This window comes from Neodiprion fabricii, chromosome 1 (assembly GCF_021155785.1).
Source record: "Neodiprion fabricii isolate iyNeoFabr1 chromosome 1, iyNeoFabr1.1, whole genome shotgun sequence".
Classification (NCBI taxonomy): domain Eukaryota; kingdom Metazoa; phylum Arthropoda; class Insecta; order Hymenoptera; family Diprionidae; genus Neodiprion; species Neodiprion fabricii.
The window spans coordinates 33,422,666-33,435,774 of record NC_060239.1 but is presented as its reverse complement, the minus strand read 5'-3'; the positions used below and the strand labels follow the sequence as shown (position 1 = coordinate 33,435,774).

The 13,109-nt window shown below is 41.7% G+C and overlaps 1 protein-coding gene across 4 annotated transcripts in view; it reads left to right on the top strand.

Annotated features, from left to right (window-relative positions):
* The window catches only part of LOC124187998 (rap1 GTPase-activating protein 1), a 140,018-nt gene that overhangs the window by 49,865 nt on the left and 77,044 nt on the right, over positions 1-13,109 (top strand). The window contains exon 1 of one of the 4 annotated variants that reach the window (XM_046580237.1): positions 8,323-8,354. The exons of the other annotated variants lie outside the window; for them this stretch is intronic. Within the exon in view, the coding sequence (XP_046436193.1) occupies positions 8,338-8,354 (17 nt within the window). The 5' untranslated portion in view covers positions 8,323-8,337. Of the gene's footprint in view, positions 1-8,322; positions 8,355-13,109 lie in introns of those variants that run through there. 4 annotated transcript variants of the gene reach the window in all.

Below are 13,109 nucleotides of genomic sequence, written 5' to 3'. Positions count from 1 at the left end.
TGCGGTGAATTACGCTTTACCAGGATGTAAAACGGAGAGCCAATTATACAAGGAAGAACAACACCAAACGGGGTTGCGGTGCTTGTTGGTCCGATGGGAAGTTGAAACGCTCCTAAACTCGACACGTTATTGTATCGCGGGGCGTGTTTACTCGAGGCGAGGTTTTGTTTTACCCCGACTAATAACGCTTTCGGTAATTAGCACCTAGAGCTCGAAGAATCGTGCTATGCGCGCTGCGCTGTTACCATACCGGTAGACTCTTTAGTGAATCCCGGTCAGTTTCTCCTGGTGAAATTTTCTTGCCGTATTATTACATACTTACGATTTAGTTCGTTGGTACAAGTACACGCGTTGGCAACTCAATTCGCGTGGCTATTATGCCAGTATATTCACGTCCCAGTCGATCGCTCCTCGGCTCATTTGAACCTGTTACAATTACTTGTAACGGATTTCCGTATACTCTGTTTCAACCACCACGGGTCTTATGCACAATTACATGTACGATTTCTTGTCTTGCTTGACCCGCGGGTCAGATTTTCAATCCCAACTGTCATGCGTTCCAGCGGTTATAATAAAATCTGTTACAACTGGATACTTTCGAGCCTTAAGCCTGAATTCGAGAACGTTTCGGGAACGAGATAACGTATTCGTTCTATTATGTTTATGCCGGTCGGCATGTGTCTGTTATACACGCTTGATTTTTCTTCCTGAATTTTTTCTTCCGCTTTGCCTTCCTTTTCTCTTTTACCGTACGGCAATCACGCGCTCAGCCTTAGCAATACCTCAATAATTCTCGCGTCGCATGCAATACACACACGGCGTTCCTTGGAGTTAATCGAGCCGCGCAAACTTTCATAATTTAGTTTTGTAACAAGCATCTCATGCGGCACACATGCATGTAATATGGTTTTCGCTTCGGTTAATCGGCACGCGCTAACGCCTTAAACGATTCCGCAAGGCCTCGCGACGTGGCTTACTTGTAATTTAAGACAATTGTTTCGCTCGTTTTTTACCGCTCGATTCCCTCCGGTTACCGAGGATGTTCCATGTACCGCTCCAAAAGCTCTGCATCCGCCTATTCCAATGTACGCTTCTAAGACTATTCCCACAACCTGTTGTGTAACATCTCTTCATCGAGCCAGGACAAAAGTTATAACAATATTTTTCGTGGAATTTTGATTATTTTGATAATCCGAGGTGTCGAGTGTTGGGAAAAAATTTCCCAAGTGGTTGAAAATTGCCAAAATCTAATCTAAAAAACGATCAACTGCTGCCGTATTGCTTTTAAATACGTCGCAGGTTGCGGATGGACTCCGAGAAATGCGCAAATTAACCGCGTCGCATTCCGGCCGGGGTCACGCAGGTAGACAGGCGTGTCTTACGCGTTGTTCCTGCGTTTTCCGTTATGGTCACGGTTGGCCCCAATCCGCGAGATTCCGAACCGCTCGGTGCAAGTCGTACATGCCCATGTGACTACGTACGTATACGAGTACGTACGTTGTGTAGCGCGTGCGTGCGTGAATAAAAAACACACGACGTCGGTTCGTTCGCAATGCATGACGCGTGATCCGACCTGAAAAAAAAACGATAAAAGAAAGAAAAAGTCTTACAAGTTGGTCGGATTGGGTCGAAAACTTATTTTCAGCTGATTACGCCGCTGTTTTATCCCTATCTCTGATTGCGTACATGTAAAATGGAATTAGAGTAACGTTACGAGATGAGCATTTCTTGCTGTTGACGACGTTTTTTTTTTTCACCTCTTACACAGCTTGGACGCAAAGTGGGCCAGCTTGCATTCAAGTATGCGTATACGTATGCATAAGTGCGTATGTCTGTGTAAATTATCAAATAGTTGCTCGATTATAAAATCACAACATCGTGACCCGGAGGCGGTGCCGCATCGTGCGATCGTCGAAAACTCGGCGGGATAGGAGAAATTATCAATTCTCCGCTGCAGCTGCGGTGCAGAGTGCAACTCGGTTTCACTCTTTACCTAGGCTTGCGGCTCATGCTAGAAAAGTGATGAGTTAAGGCGGGCGCGGGATATTCTTGAATGAATTTATTATCTTCAGCCTGCGGGCGTCTACGTGAAACGCACACGTGCTTTTTCTTATATACCGGAAGGAACGTGGGGACTTTTTACTTCGGATCTGTTCAATGTTTATGTGGATGTACCGTATTTATAATTTCTGTCATAAGCCGCATATGTGCCCTGCGAGAGACGCGTCGCAGACCGCGGTTCTCTTATATACGAAAATTTATACGGATCTATTTATCTAACCAGATTATTTATTAGTTGTCCATTTTTTTTTTTCTTTTCTCTTCTTTTTTCCACCGGGAAGTCGTTTTGTCAAAAGAAAAAGTATGCACAGTTTGATTTGTCACTGAAACAGTAACACGGCTGTGAAAAAAATTTCAGCTTTGTATTCATCCAAACTTGTCAATTAATTATTATTTCTTCACAACTGTTAGTTCGGCATTCTTTTTCCGACCATTTTTACGCGATATACTTTTATTTTCCACGCCTACATTATTCATGGAATCCGTTTTTTGAAAGGTACGAAAATCAATCAAATACCTCTTCCATCTGATCGCGAGAGCAAAAGGGAGACGATTTTCTACGCGCGTGTTTCACCTTTAATTTTGATGTGGAATTCTGGAGAAATTCTGATAGAATCGCGACGAGGAATCGCTTCGGTTACGGAAGGTATGCACGTTGCTAGAGTAAACCTCGTCTCTTTCCAAATCAGAAAATTGTACCGCCGATCCGTGAACTCGATGCCTATAACGATCGGCATAGAATTAACCCAGAATGAATGGGAAAAAAAATTCCTGCACGCTTTGCGGAGCTGGATTCTTTGGACGTGGTGGAGGAGAAAGGGCGATCGTGCCTTCGGACGAAACGGGCCAACGGGCACAGGCAGCAGCCGGTGATCTCGTGCGGTTAATGAGCGCTAACGACAACAAAACAGTGAGCTTGAAATAAAAGGAAAACGCAGCAGCGGCGAAGTGTGTAGAGAAGAACGAGACCCGACCGAATAGTAGCCGAAACGATAAATCGCGTTGCGTTGCGTGGCGTGGCTGAATTAATAAATCCCTCGTTACCAAATTCCTGGAAAGCCAATCGTGCCCGCCTCTATAGCCGTTCCCTCCAAGGCATTTCTCATGCGGTTTTGAGCCTCGTTCTAGTTTTTACCCCTAACTTATCCCGAACGTTAGCCTCGAGGCGTCCGTCGTGGAGTCGATCCGACAAAAAAGGACGCGAGGCTTTCGAAATACGTTCGAGAATCTTTCGACGGATTCTTCGACGCGCCGCGTGAGTACAAGTTTCATTTCTACCCCTTCAATTTTTTTCTTTTTTTTTTTCTTTTTCTTTACTTTTTCTCCGTCCGATGCCTGTAATCCCGCGGCACATCCCCCACCCCTCTCAATTTTCTCCTTTTTCTTCCGATCAGTCGCCGCGCATTTTCAGCCCGCAGCCACCTCTCGACGATTTAATGTATGCGCATGCCGACGGCCTCGATGCAGTACTTAGCAAACATGCTAAGCAGCTACTTGCTTAATCATTGACTTCGCCCTGACTGTCACGCGGGTTAAACGAGCAATTGCTTCTGCTGATCCGACTTGGACACGATTGTGAGAAACGCAGCCGCGTACGTGTATATCCAATGATGCGGAATTATTCATTGACGCGGATAGATATATATTTATTTATATCGGGTACGGGCATGTATATAAACGGCGAGGAGCTTCCGCACCATCGAAGAACACCGGATGAACAACGCGCCTTATTATTTTCACCGACGAACTTGCAGTTAATTAGCGAGTTGTGAAACTAACCGTAATTTTCACTGGATATATAAACAGCAAGATTTATTGCAGAGATTCGACAGACTCCTCCCTTTTCATGTCGACGATAAGAGTATCGCGGAAAAACTGTTTTTCCGGCTTGTTATTTTTGCTTTGCTTTGTTGTTTTTCATTCTTCAAACTTCTGACGATAATTAAGGGGTTAGGTGGGTTTCAAAATTTCAAAAAATCGAATTTTTTTTTTTTTGCTTATCTTATAATTGAATATGTTGAGAATATTCCTTTAAAATTTTAAAACGATCCGAGTCATATTCTAAGAGATATAGCCTTTGGATGTTTCACCCATCAGGCTACAACCGAGCGTGACGCAGGTATATGGAGGCAGATATATCGAGGCAGCTGCTTAGCTATTGTTCGTTTATTTTTGTGATGCGAATACTAAGCTTAGGACTTGCCAGATGTAAAAAATTCTGTGGTTTGATGGATATAAGTTCCTCATTCTTGAAAGCATCAACGTACAATTTTTATGTTGATAAAATACATGAGTGCGTCATAACTGTTGCCGAATCAATTTTGTTGTCTGCTGCAAATCAAGAAAAAAAATTAACGTGTGATGAAAATGATGTGAAGATACGACAGATGTTACCGTGTCAGGTGATGGCACGTGGAAAAAACATGGGTTTGCATCATTATACGGTGTAAGTACGATTATTTACATGTTATTTGAATGTCAATCTTCAATCGCGTTTTTCTCGAAACTACATTTTTGAAATCGGTAGTCACGATTTCTCGAAAACTTATGAACCGATCTCTTTCAAATTTTGCACACTTCTTCAAAATAACATTATCTCGTACTTGAACGAAGGAATTTTTTTTTTTTCTATTCCAAGTAATTTTTCAAGGCCATGAAGGGTGCAAATTTTACTCAAAATAAGGGTTTTTTGTTTTCAACGCCGCCAAAAATGTAATTTTTGTTTTTTTTTTTTTTCCTTCGTCCAAGTACGAGTTTTAAACATCTACTAACAGAAAATTTTTGGTTTTTGCATTTCAGATGAATCTGTCATGAGTTATCCTGACTACGCCGAGAGTACTTTTTTTTGTGGGGTCATAGCAGACGACGTGTCCACGCCTTAATTTTCAATATTTTTCAATGAAAATTTCACAAACTACTTATAAAATATGTATCTTTTATGTGTTAAATTGATGGAATGAAATATTCTGTTGATTAAGTAAAAAAAAATTCATAAAAATGTACCTATTTTGAGCTTTTGAAACCCACCAAACCCCTTAAGCCAGTAATCTATCGGTAATAAATGCCCTCTGCTAATTCTCCGCTAATACTATCGTCCTCGATACCGTGTAATCTGAACGCGCAGCATACTTATTGATTATACTTGTAAAAAATATTCGTCACTCTTTTCGCTATACGATGTATCATGCTGCTCTTCGGGTTTCAAGACGGTTAAGAACGTGAAATTTCTTTCCGTCGAATCTGTCTCAGCTCTTGGCGACTGAATTCTAGAATTACACTATGACTTGTATTGGATTCTTTACCATTGTCATCAAATTTGCCAGCTATCTTTGTTCATCGCTTACACTCGTCGTCAGTTTCTGTAATTATTTTTCCACGAAAATTGTCTCGTAAGTGAATTTAGTAAGTAATTATTTTACGTCTTAGGTATATCTGTCAATATTGCGTTTGAAAGCATTTGAGTGAACGTTGTGTGAAAATTGGAGTTTCCTAAAAAAAACTCAAGGCTCATCCTGCAATTCTGCGAATTAATTAACGCAACATTCAAACTATTGATTTTACGGAACGGAGCTGCCTGCTCAGTGAATAATACAGTTGAGTACGCAAAGCGTGCGTGGGAGTGTATTTTCACGAAAGCTGGAGGTATAAGGTGCTGCCGTACTGTATACATTATGTAATTCCTATTAGAGAGGTGAAATGCATCACCTTCTGTGTCAAAAGGGAAGGAAACATTACCGAGATGCAAAACGATGTACACGTATAGATAGATATGATGCACTGCATCGGTTGAAGCCCTGCAATCTGCTCGATCATTCGCACGTTTATTACCATCTGCAACTGTTGCCTCGCAACCCTGTCGTTATATCCTCGTGTTATTTGTACATCCTCGTTGTTTACTCATGACACGGGTATTATCACATTATCCAGCAGCAGCAGCGGTATAATCAGTATGAGACACTTGCCAAGGTAAACATAACGATATCTAAGCCAATGAAAGTGTTCCAATCCTCGTGCAATTTGTCGCCAAGACAATTAAACGTCAAATTAGTGCTTGGCTTTCTCTTCATATACATGTTATGGGTGTAAGTGAGCAATTTTTTTTTCCTTACCCTTCCTCTTCCGCGATTGCCTTATATTTATATGAAATATGGTAATTTCTCTTGCCTTCCTACTCCCTTCTACTTTACTTTTCTCGTCTGTATCGTGTAGGAAAAAAAAATTATGCAAGACTGTCTTTTTCATTTTTCTGCCACGCAGGCCGCGTTATGGGAAACGAATTGTGAAACGTAAATTGTTTAAACGATAAAACAAAAATCCCCAGATTACCAAAAAGAAAAAGAAAAAATTATTATCGTACATTTCATTTGTTTAAGATGCCTTTTGACAATTGACCAGCATTTAATTGATTGGAAAAAACTAAAGGGCCAAAGCGCACTGCAATTACGTCATGCCGACGATGACAACGACGACGACGCTGACGCTTTAATTCTCGCTGACTCATTGCCTGCACGGTACAACTTCCTATAAATACAACAGGGTCTATTCTAACAGCCCTCAACGACTTTACGCATGTTGTAAACTTTACCCGTGGGTTTTAAATGCGTTCGGGTTGATGCGTTATAAGGATCGCGTGAGTGTACGCCTGATAAAATTTTCCCTCCTATGCCGTAACAACGACTGACTGACTGACGACGACAACGAGAAGAGGCAACGCGCCTCTCGCGCACGCACTGTAATATCGTTCATATTGTATACGCATATTGTATACCTGTGTACGATATATATATATACATATATATATATATGTTGTGTATTTTACCTGCGTTTTACAGACGAACGGTTTGTCGTAACGTGTCTTGGCCACTCTTACAGGAGTCCAGCGATGCAAATTGACGTATCTACGTTACACGTTACGTGTATGCAGGTAAACCTCTTGCGTAACGCGTATACGCTACGTTAGTGAAAATAAAGAAAGAGAAAAGATGAAATTGAAAAGAAAAAAGTAACGTGTATATCAGGCGGTGGATATGGAGCGGAAGCATTGCGCGTTCGTTTGGACCAATCCGCTCTGTTACTTCGCCACGTATCCGCACGTCTTGGTGATGTACTTACGCAATGTATATTGTAATTCGGTTCTCAAACTTATTCTCAGCCTTGACGTATGCACAGGTATGCGCAATAATCGCATGGATTTCAAACACGCAACGCAATCTCGTTTTCTTAACTCTCCAGTTATAAATACGTGACGTTGTAACTGTTAAATATACGTCCTTTTGCCAAATGCATTACAGACCTGCGAATATATCAATTTTTTTCGTACGTCGATTACGCAACGATTATACCTTTAATTTTCACAGTCTGTTTTCAATCTGGTTCAATCTCAAACTATGTACAGGAATTAGACAAGTTTTCTCTTGCAAATAGTTCGTAACTGTAATCTCTTCGAGTTTAACGCTGAGTTTCGAGCACATTATATACCTACCTACCCACACAAATCTGTATTAATAAACAATATTCTCCTACATGCTTGCCATAAGTTTGAGGGCGGAGGTTCCGTTTTTTTTTTTTATTTTTTTTATGTTATGTTTTTTTCTGTAGCGTTCCTTCTTCAGACACCTTTGTAGTCGGAAGGGATAGCGAATTTTGTACGCTCCTCGTAACTCCGTTTTTATTAGCTCCAATTCGTATAAGAATTCGCGAGCGTTGCGAGGCATAAATTCAGGTTAAGATGGCAGAAATGGTTATGGCCTGTGCACTGCGGACAGACTGAAAGGGAGGGGATGGAAGAGGTGGGGGGGGGGGGGGGCGGTTCATTGAAAAATAATATTGTTACAGCTGAATTTGATGTCTCAAAGGCGGGAAGGAGAGGGGGGAGGGGCAGGGGCAAGTATTTGTTGAGACGTTGAGCAAGACCACCTTCTTTTTCTTTGTACAAGGTGTTAAAGGCACGCATATGTCTGTACTCCGGTTTACCAGATATTATAATATTTCTCTCTGATCGTCATTTTGTTTTTGACATCGAGCTACAATATAAGCGACAAGTTATGGAAATTAAACTGCTAATACGATCGTATCGTTCGATAAATTAAACTATCGATTTGTTACGCGTTAAAATTTCACACTTTTTACAACCGTGTGGTTTATACAGTGAGAGGAAATGAAAATTACATGTATATTGTACTTGTATACTTTGTATATTTGCGAGTGAAATTTCGACAAGAAATTTACCGATCAACCGCGCAGTTCACAAGTATTACAATCGCTCCTCTGTTCGCAATGCCACGAATAAATTGGTACGTACTTTACACATACTTATTATATCGTCGTGTCTATGTTGAAGATTGTGACTTCACCATCCGTCTGTCTGTCGTAATCACAACGAAACTCTCTTTTACTGCTGGCATTTCACTTCGGGTAGTCCGTAAGAAACGAAATATACATTGAAAAAAAAAAATAAATAAAAAAAAAAAAATAAAATTAAAACAGGAAAATATTTATTCCGACATATCAATTTATTATATCGACCTATCGGCGGAATAGACGTTCTTTTGTTCGTACTCATCCCGGCGTTAAAAGGAATATTTTACGTCTGCGGTAAAAAGATTCGAGCTCATCTCTCGAATCCACGAAAATTTTATGCACGGATACGTGCTATGCCTCTCACGATTTGAGTTCAGCGACTTAAGGATCACTTGTATGTGTTCACGTATACCCGCATTATGGAATACACACATTACGCATATGTACGCGGTGATTCTTGAAGAATAGAATAGAAAAGGATGTGTGTACAGAAATCAAATTCCTGACACGTACGAACGTCTTGTAAAGCGACGTATGCATACGTACGGGTTTGACGTAAACAGGGAGAGTAAAGAGGAAGATCCGTAGTTCTAACTTTTCCGAAGAATTCACCGTTTCTATTAGTCTCGAATACAGACTCCGTCCGATAACTTTCGACGTTCACCTTTTTATCAGCCTATTGCAGCATTCAATCCTTGTATCTCGAATCCTCCGTTCAAAATAGACAGCTCTGAAGGATTTTCTTTATCGTCGATTTTCTGACGAATAGTTTCGTTGCGCCCACCATGTGAGGAGATAAAGTTAAACAATGCGCGTACGCTTTAGTTGAACCCATCAGAAAACATATCCAAGGTGACGTCATGTAGACTTGATATATTTTGTTCTTTAGTATTTACGTTATTATTATTGCAACTTTTGACCGCACAAACTGGCACTTTCAGCGAACGGAGTGTACGGAAATGTATAAGTAACCAGTTACGCGATTTCTTTGACGTAATCTTGGATACGCGCAAACCGAGCGAAAATCAGTCTTCAGTTCTGGCACACTTTATTTATTCCTTGCATCATGGTTACCTTCAGCTAAAATTGTACGTTACGTTTGTTACAATCAACTGCGAAAAGAATAGACTCCCCGTAAAATGCTCGGACTTTCGGACTGTTATGCGGGGAACAAAGTTGCAGTGAAACCGTCGCGGGCGAAAACAATCCGCGTCTTCGTAAGGTGAGACTAATACGAAAAGGTAACTTGACTGGCGCATTGTGTATTGTTGATATTCTCCCTGTTGAACACCGTAGGTTTTACTGCTTCTATTTTACGAAATCGCCAAGCGTATAATAAAAGACGGGATTCTGTCGCGAGTAGGTGGCACCGTCGCGACGCCTCGCTAACTTACGGACAAACAGAGACACAAATACAAGCTCATCTGACAGGATGAGAAGAGGCGGGTCTCTTGAGCATACGAGCCATATTGCAAGCAGCTACAGCAGCAGCAGCAGCAGCAAACTGCTGCAATGAATGAAACTCTGTTTCACGTGAAAAAGTTACGATTCCTTATCGCGTTACAAAAAACGGTTACATCAGTGCGCGAGGGAAGTTGAGCAGCAGGGATGGAAATTCTTCTTATTCTCTCTTCTCTCCTTTTCTGTTTTTTTCTTTTTCTTTTTCTCACTTTTCCCAGTACGTTTTTTCAAATACTTACAAGGCGCGTGAAGTCGTTCGAATCTACATTTTCTTCTTTTTACCTATCGCGGAGGATAAGCGCAGGAAGAACCGGGAACAAGGAACAGGTCGAGATTGTTAACAAACGGCTCGAGATAAATCTCAAGACTTTGCGGGGCGCCGACGTCGCTGCTTCATATTTCAAATTTCCCTCCTCTTAGGTACCGCTTCGACTATACATGCCTTGCGGATACAAATCGTCGTCGCGTTTCTAACTTCGAGGAAGAAGTCTGTTCGTGATGCGCGTGCCTTTGTTCGTTACGTCGTCGTTTCTCGAGTTCGCCTTGTTATATCTGCCCTGCATACGATATTCGCAATGCATGTACGTGTATACGACGAGGAATTTTGAAGCTCGCGTCACCCTTCGATACGATCCTCTGCAACCTACGGGGAATGGAAATTGCCTGATTTCGATAATTAAACAACGCCCTTCGGGCCATTTCCGGGGGAATTAAAAGCTTTACTCGCAGCTTGTGATTTTCACGCAACGCCGCGCCGCCGGACCGCTGACCAAAATCTCCCGGTATCAAAACCGCACATTTGTTCGCCGTTGTAATACCGGATTGCATGCCGATGAAAACGTGCAGGAAATAGCGAAATCCCCTACGGATATCCAAACCTAATCGCGTAGCTTTAATTGAGGATGAAAATGCCGAAGAAACGTTTGTTCGTTTACCACGGTACCTATAATTTTTACGATTGTCGACGATTAGAATCGGACTCTCGTCTAGGATAGGAGAAAATATGGTCCCTGGGCGTGTATTTCAACGCTACGAAGTTCGTTTGTTCGGTCGTGATATACACGCGTGTATTCCTCTCGTACTAACCCTTCCTGGCATTATACATTTTTTTTTCCTTCTTTTTCCACCTGAGATACTTTACACGATATAATCCACGTGACGTGTAATATTTACCCGCGAGAGGCAATTAATTACGTATCGCTGGGCCGTCGGGGTGATTACTATATATATATATGTATGTGTGTGTGTGTGTGCATATATGCGTTTATATTTATATACTTGGATGTTCGAACTCGCGCATGCTTGCTGCAGCTGTGGATTTATTTGATAATTAATGTTTCATAACCGAGTAGTAGGTATGGGTGGGTGTGTAATACAAGGTATAGATGTATGCGGTGGGCAGGTTATACACGTAAAACTGTATTATGTATACGTTGTACAAACTGCGCGGTGCCGCTTTTGGCCGAGAACGACCCCTGCGCTTTGTGTTTGACCTGCACGCCATAAATAACTTCACTCCGCACGATTTTTGATTAATTGACTTTATCTTGATCCCCTCGTTTAATTACTCTTTTCAGCTTTCCCTATATTCCCTTGCATTATCGCATCCAATTCAATCCGCGTGGGTACGACGCCCTTTTTGTTATCGAATCGAGCCCTTAATCGATCATCGTCGTTAACCCCAGTTTCTCAATTCCCAAGTTTCTCGAGTATATATCCCACCGGGCACAAACAAAGTTCTCGACTTTCTTTCAAATCACGATCGAATCTAAATTACTGGTCTTCTCGATATTATTCAACTCGCGGTAAAATCTGTATACTTACACACACAGAGTCTCTAATTATGCGTAGGAGCCACTCGGAGTTTCTGACGTCAACGTGCCATTAGTATAATTACATTTCACACGCCAAATATTTTCAGCTCAAAATCCAGCGGCGAAAATCTTGAAACCCACGCGCGTCATCGATTCATTTTTCATTTTTCTTTCCTCGATTATCATCGTCGTCATCGTCATCATCATTATTATTATTATTATTATTTCTTTATCTTCTTTTTCACCCGTTTTTTCTTTTACGTATATTCTTCGTCGTCGGACACTCGACCCACGTTCTTCCACTCGTCAATAAAATCACATAGTACCAACGAGAATTATATAATTCCGGGGTTGTGAATTCAAGTGGAATCGCTTCCTCTCCGCACACCCCGATTTTTCCACTCGTCGTCTGTACCTGACGTATCCAAAGCTCAGCTTCGCTCACACTTCTGCGTCGTAGGTATACTCGTATATCTGCAAAGTGTGCGCTTGACGTGTGTGGAATCCCTCCCGTGCCACGACTTGAATTGCGGGGGTGGTATTAGAAGGATACGAGACTTCCTTGAGCCACGGCAAGAAGTACGCGATACCGCTAAACGATACAAAAGCTCGTGCTCCTTTCACCGATGCGCAGGATCGAAGCCCAAAAATTGTCAAAGTATAACGTATTTATGTAACAATAATTGATCCTCTGATTTCCTCGGAACAGATAAATTGCTGCAAAATGTAAATAAAAATTTTTCCACATGTTATCGAAAGCCTCCGAGACGTTTTGTGGTTCGTTCTTTTTTTTATTGTGAAATGAGCTTAAGTTGATGTGCACAAGCCTTGTTTCCACGTCGGAGTTGATGCGCGGCAGCTTACCAGACTCTCAATAATTCAGAACCACTCAGAACCGACAAGCTTACCGCATGCGGTATTTACAGTATGTTTATATAGTTTATTACAGGCTGCGGCTTATGGCTCAACGTTGTTCGTACACGGTTCGTATACCTATTATCCAGGTAGAATGTATTCTGTTGTCGAATAGTATAATAATATAACGATACGTATATTCGGTTATACGTTTAGGAAATTTTCAATCCTGCACAACTTTTGACTCGTTCGTTTTTGTACGAATACGCGTGTGTCGATAAGGCGAAGAAAGGTTAAAGTATTAGGTGTATACCTGCTGCAGTTATAACCAAGTCCTGCAATCCATCGACGGATTTCTTTTGCACCGTTGATTGTTGTTCAGGCCGAATTGCGCCCGGTTTATAAATGCCGGCGTGGTGTGAGCCAGTCCCACTCCTGTACATCAAACGTGTTCGCCATAAAAATGTCAAACATTGGTACACGTACCGTGTCTTTCGTATTTCGAAAGCTGCGAAGGCGGCTCGGCGAACGTTCGGTCAATTCGATGGCCGACGTCGCGTTATATACGAGGATACGAGGCCGGAAATACGACGGCATCGAACCGTGCCGGAGACAGTC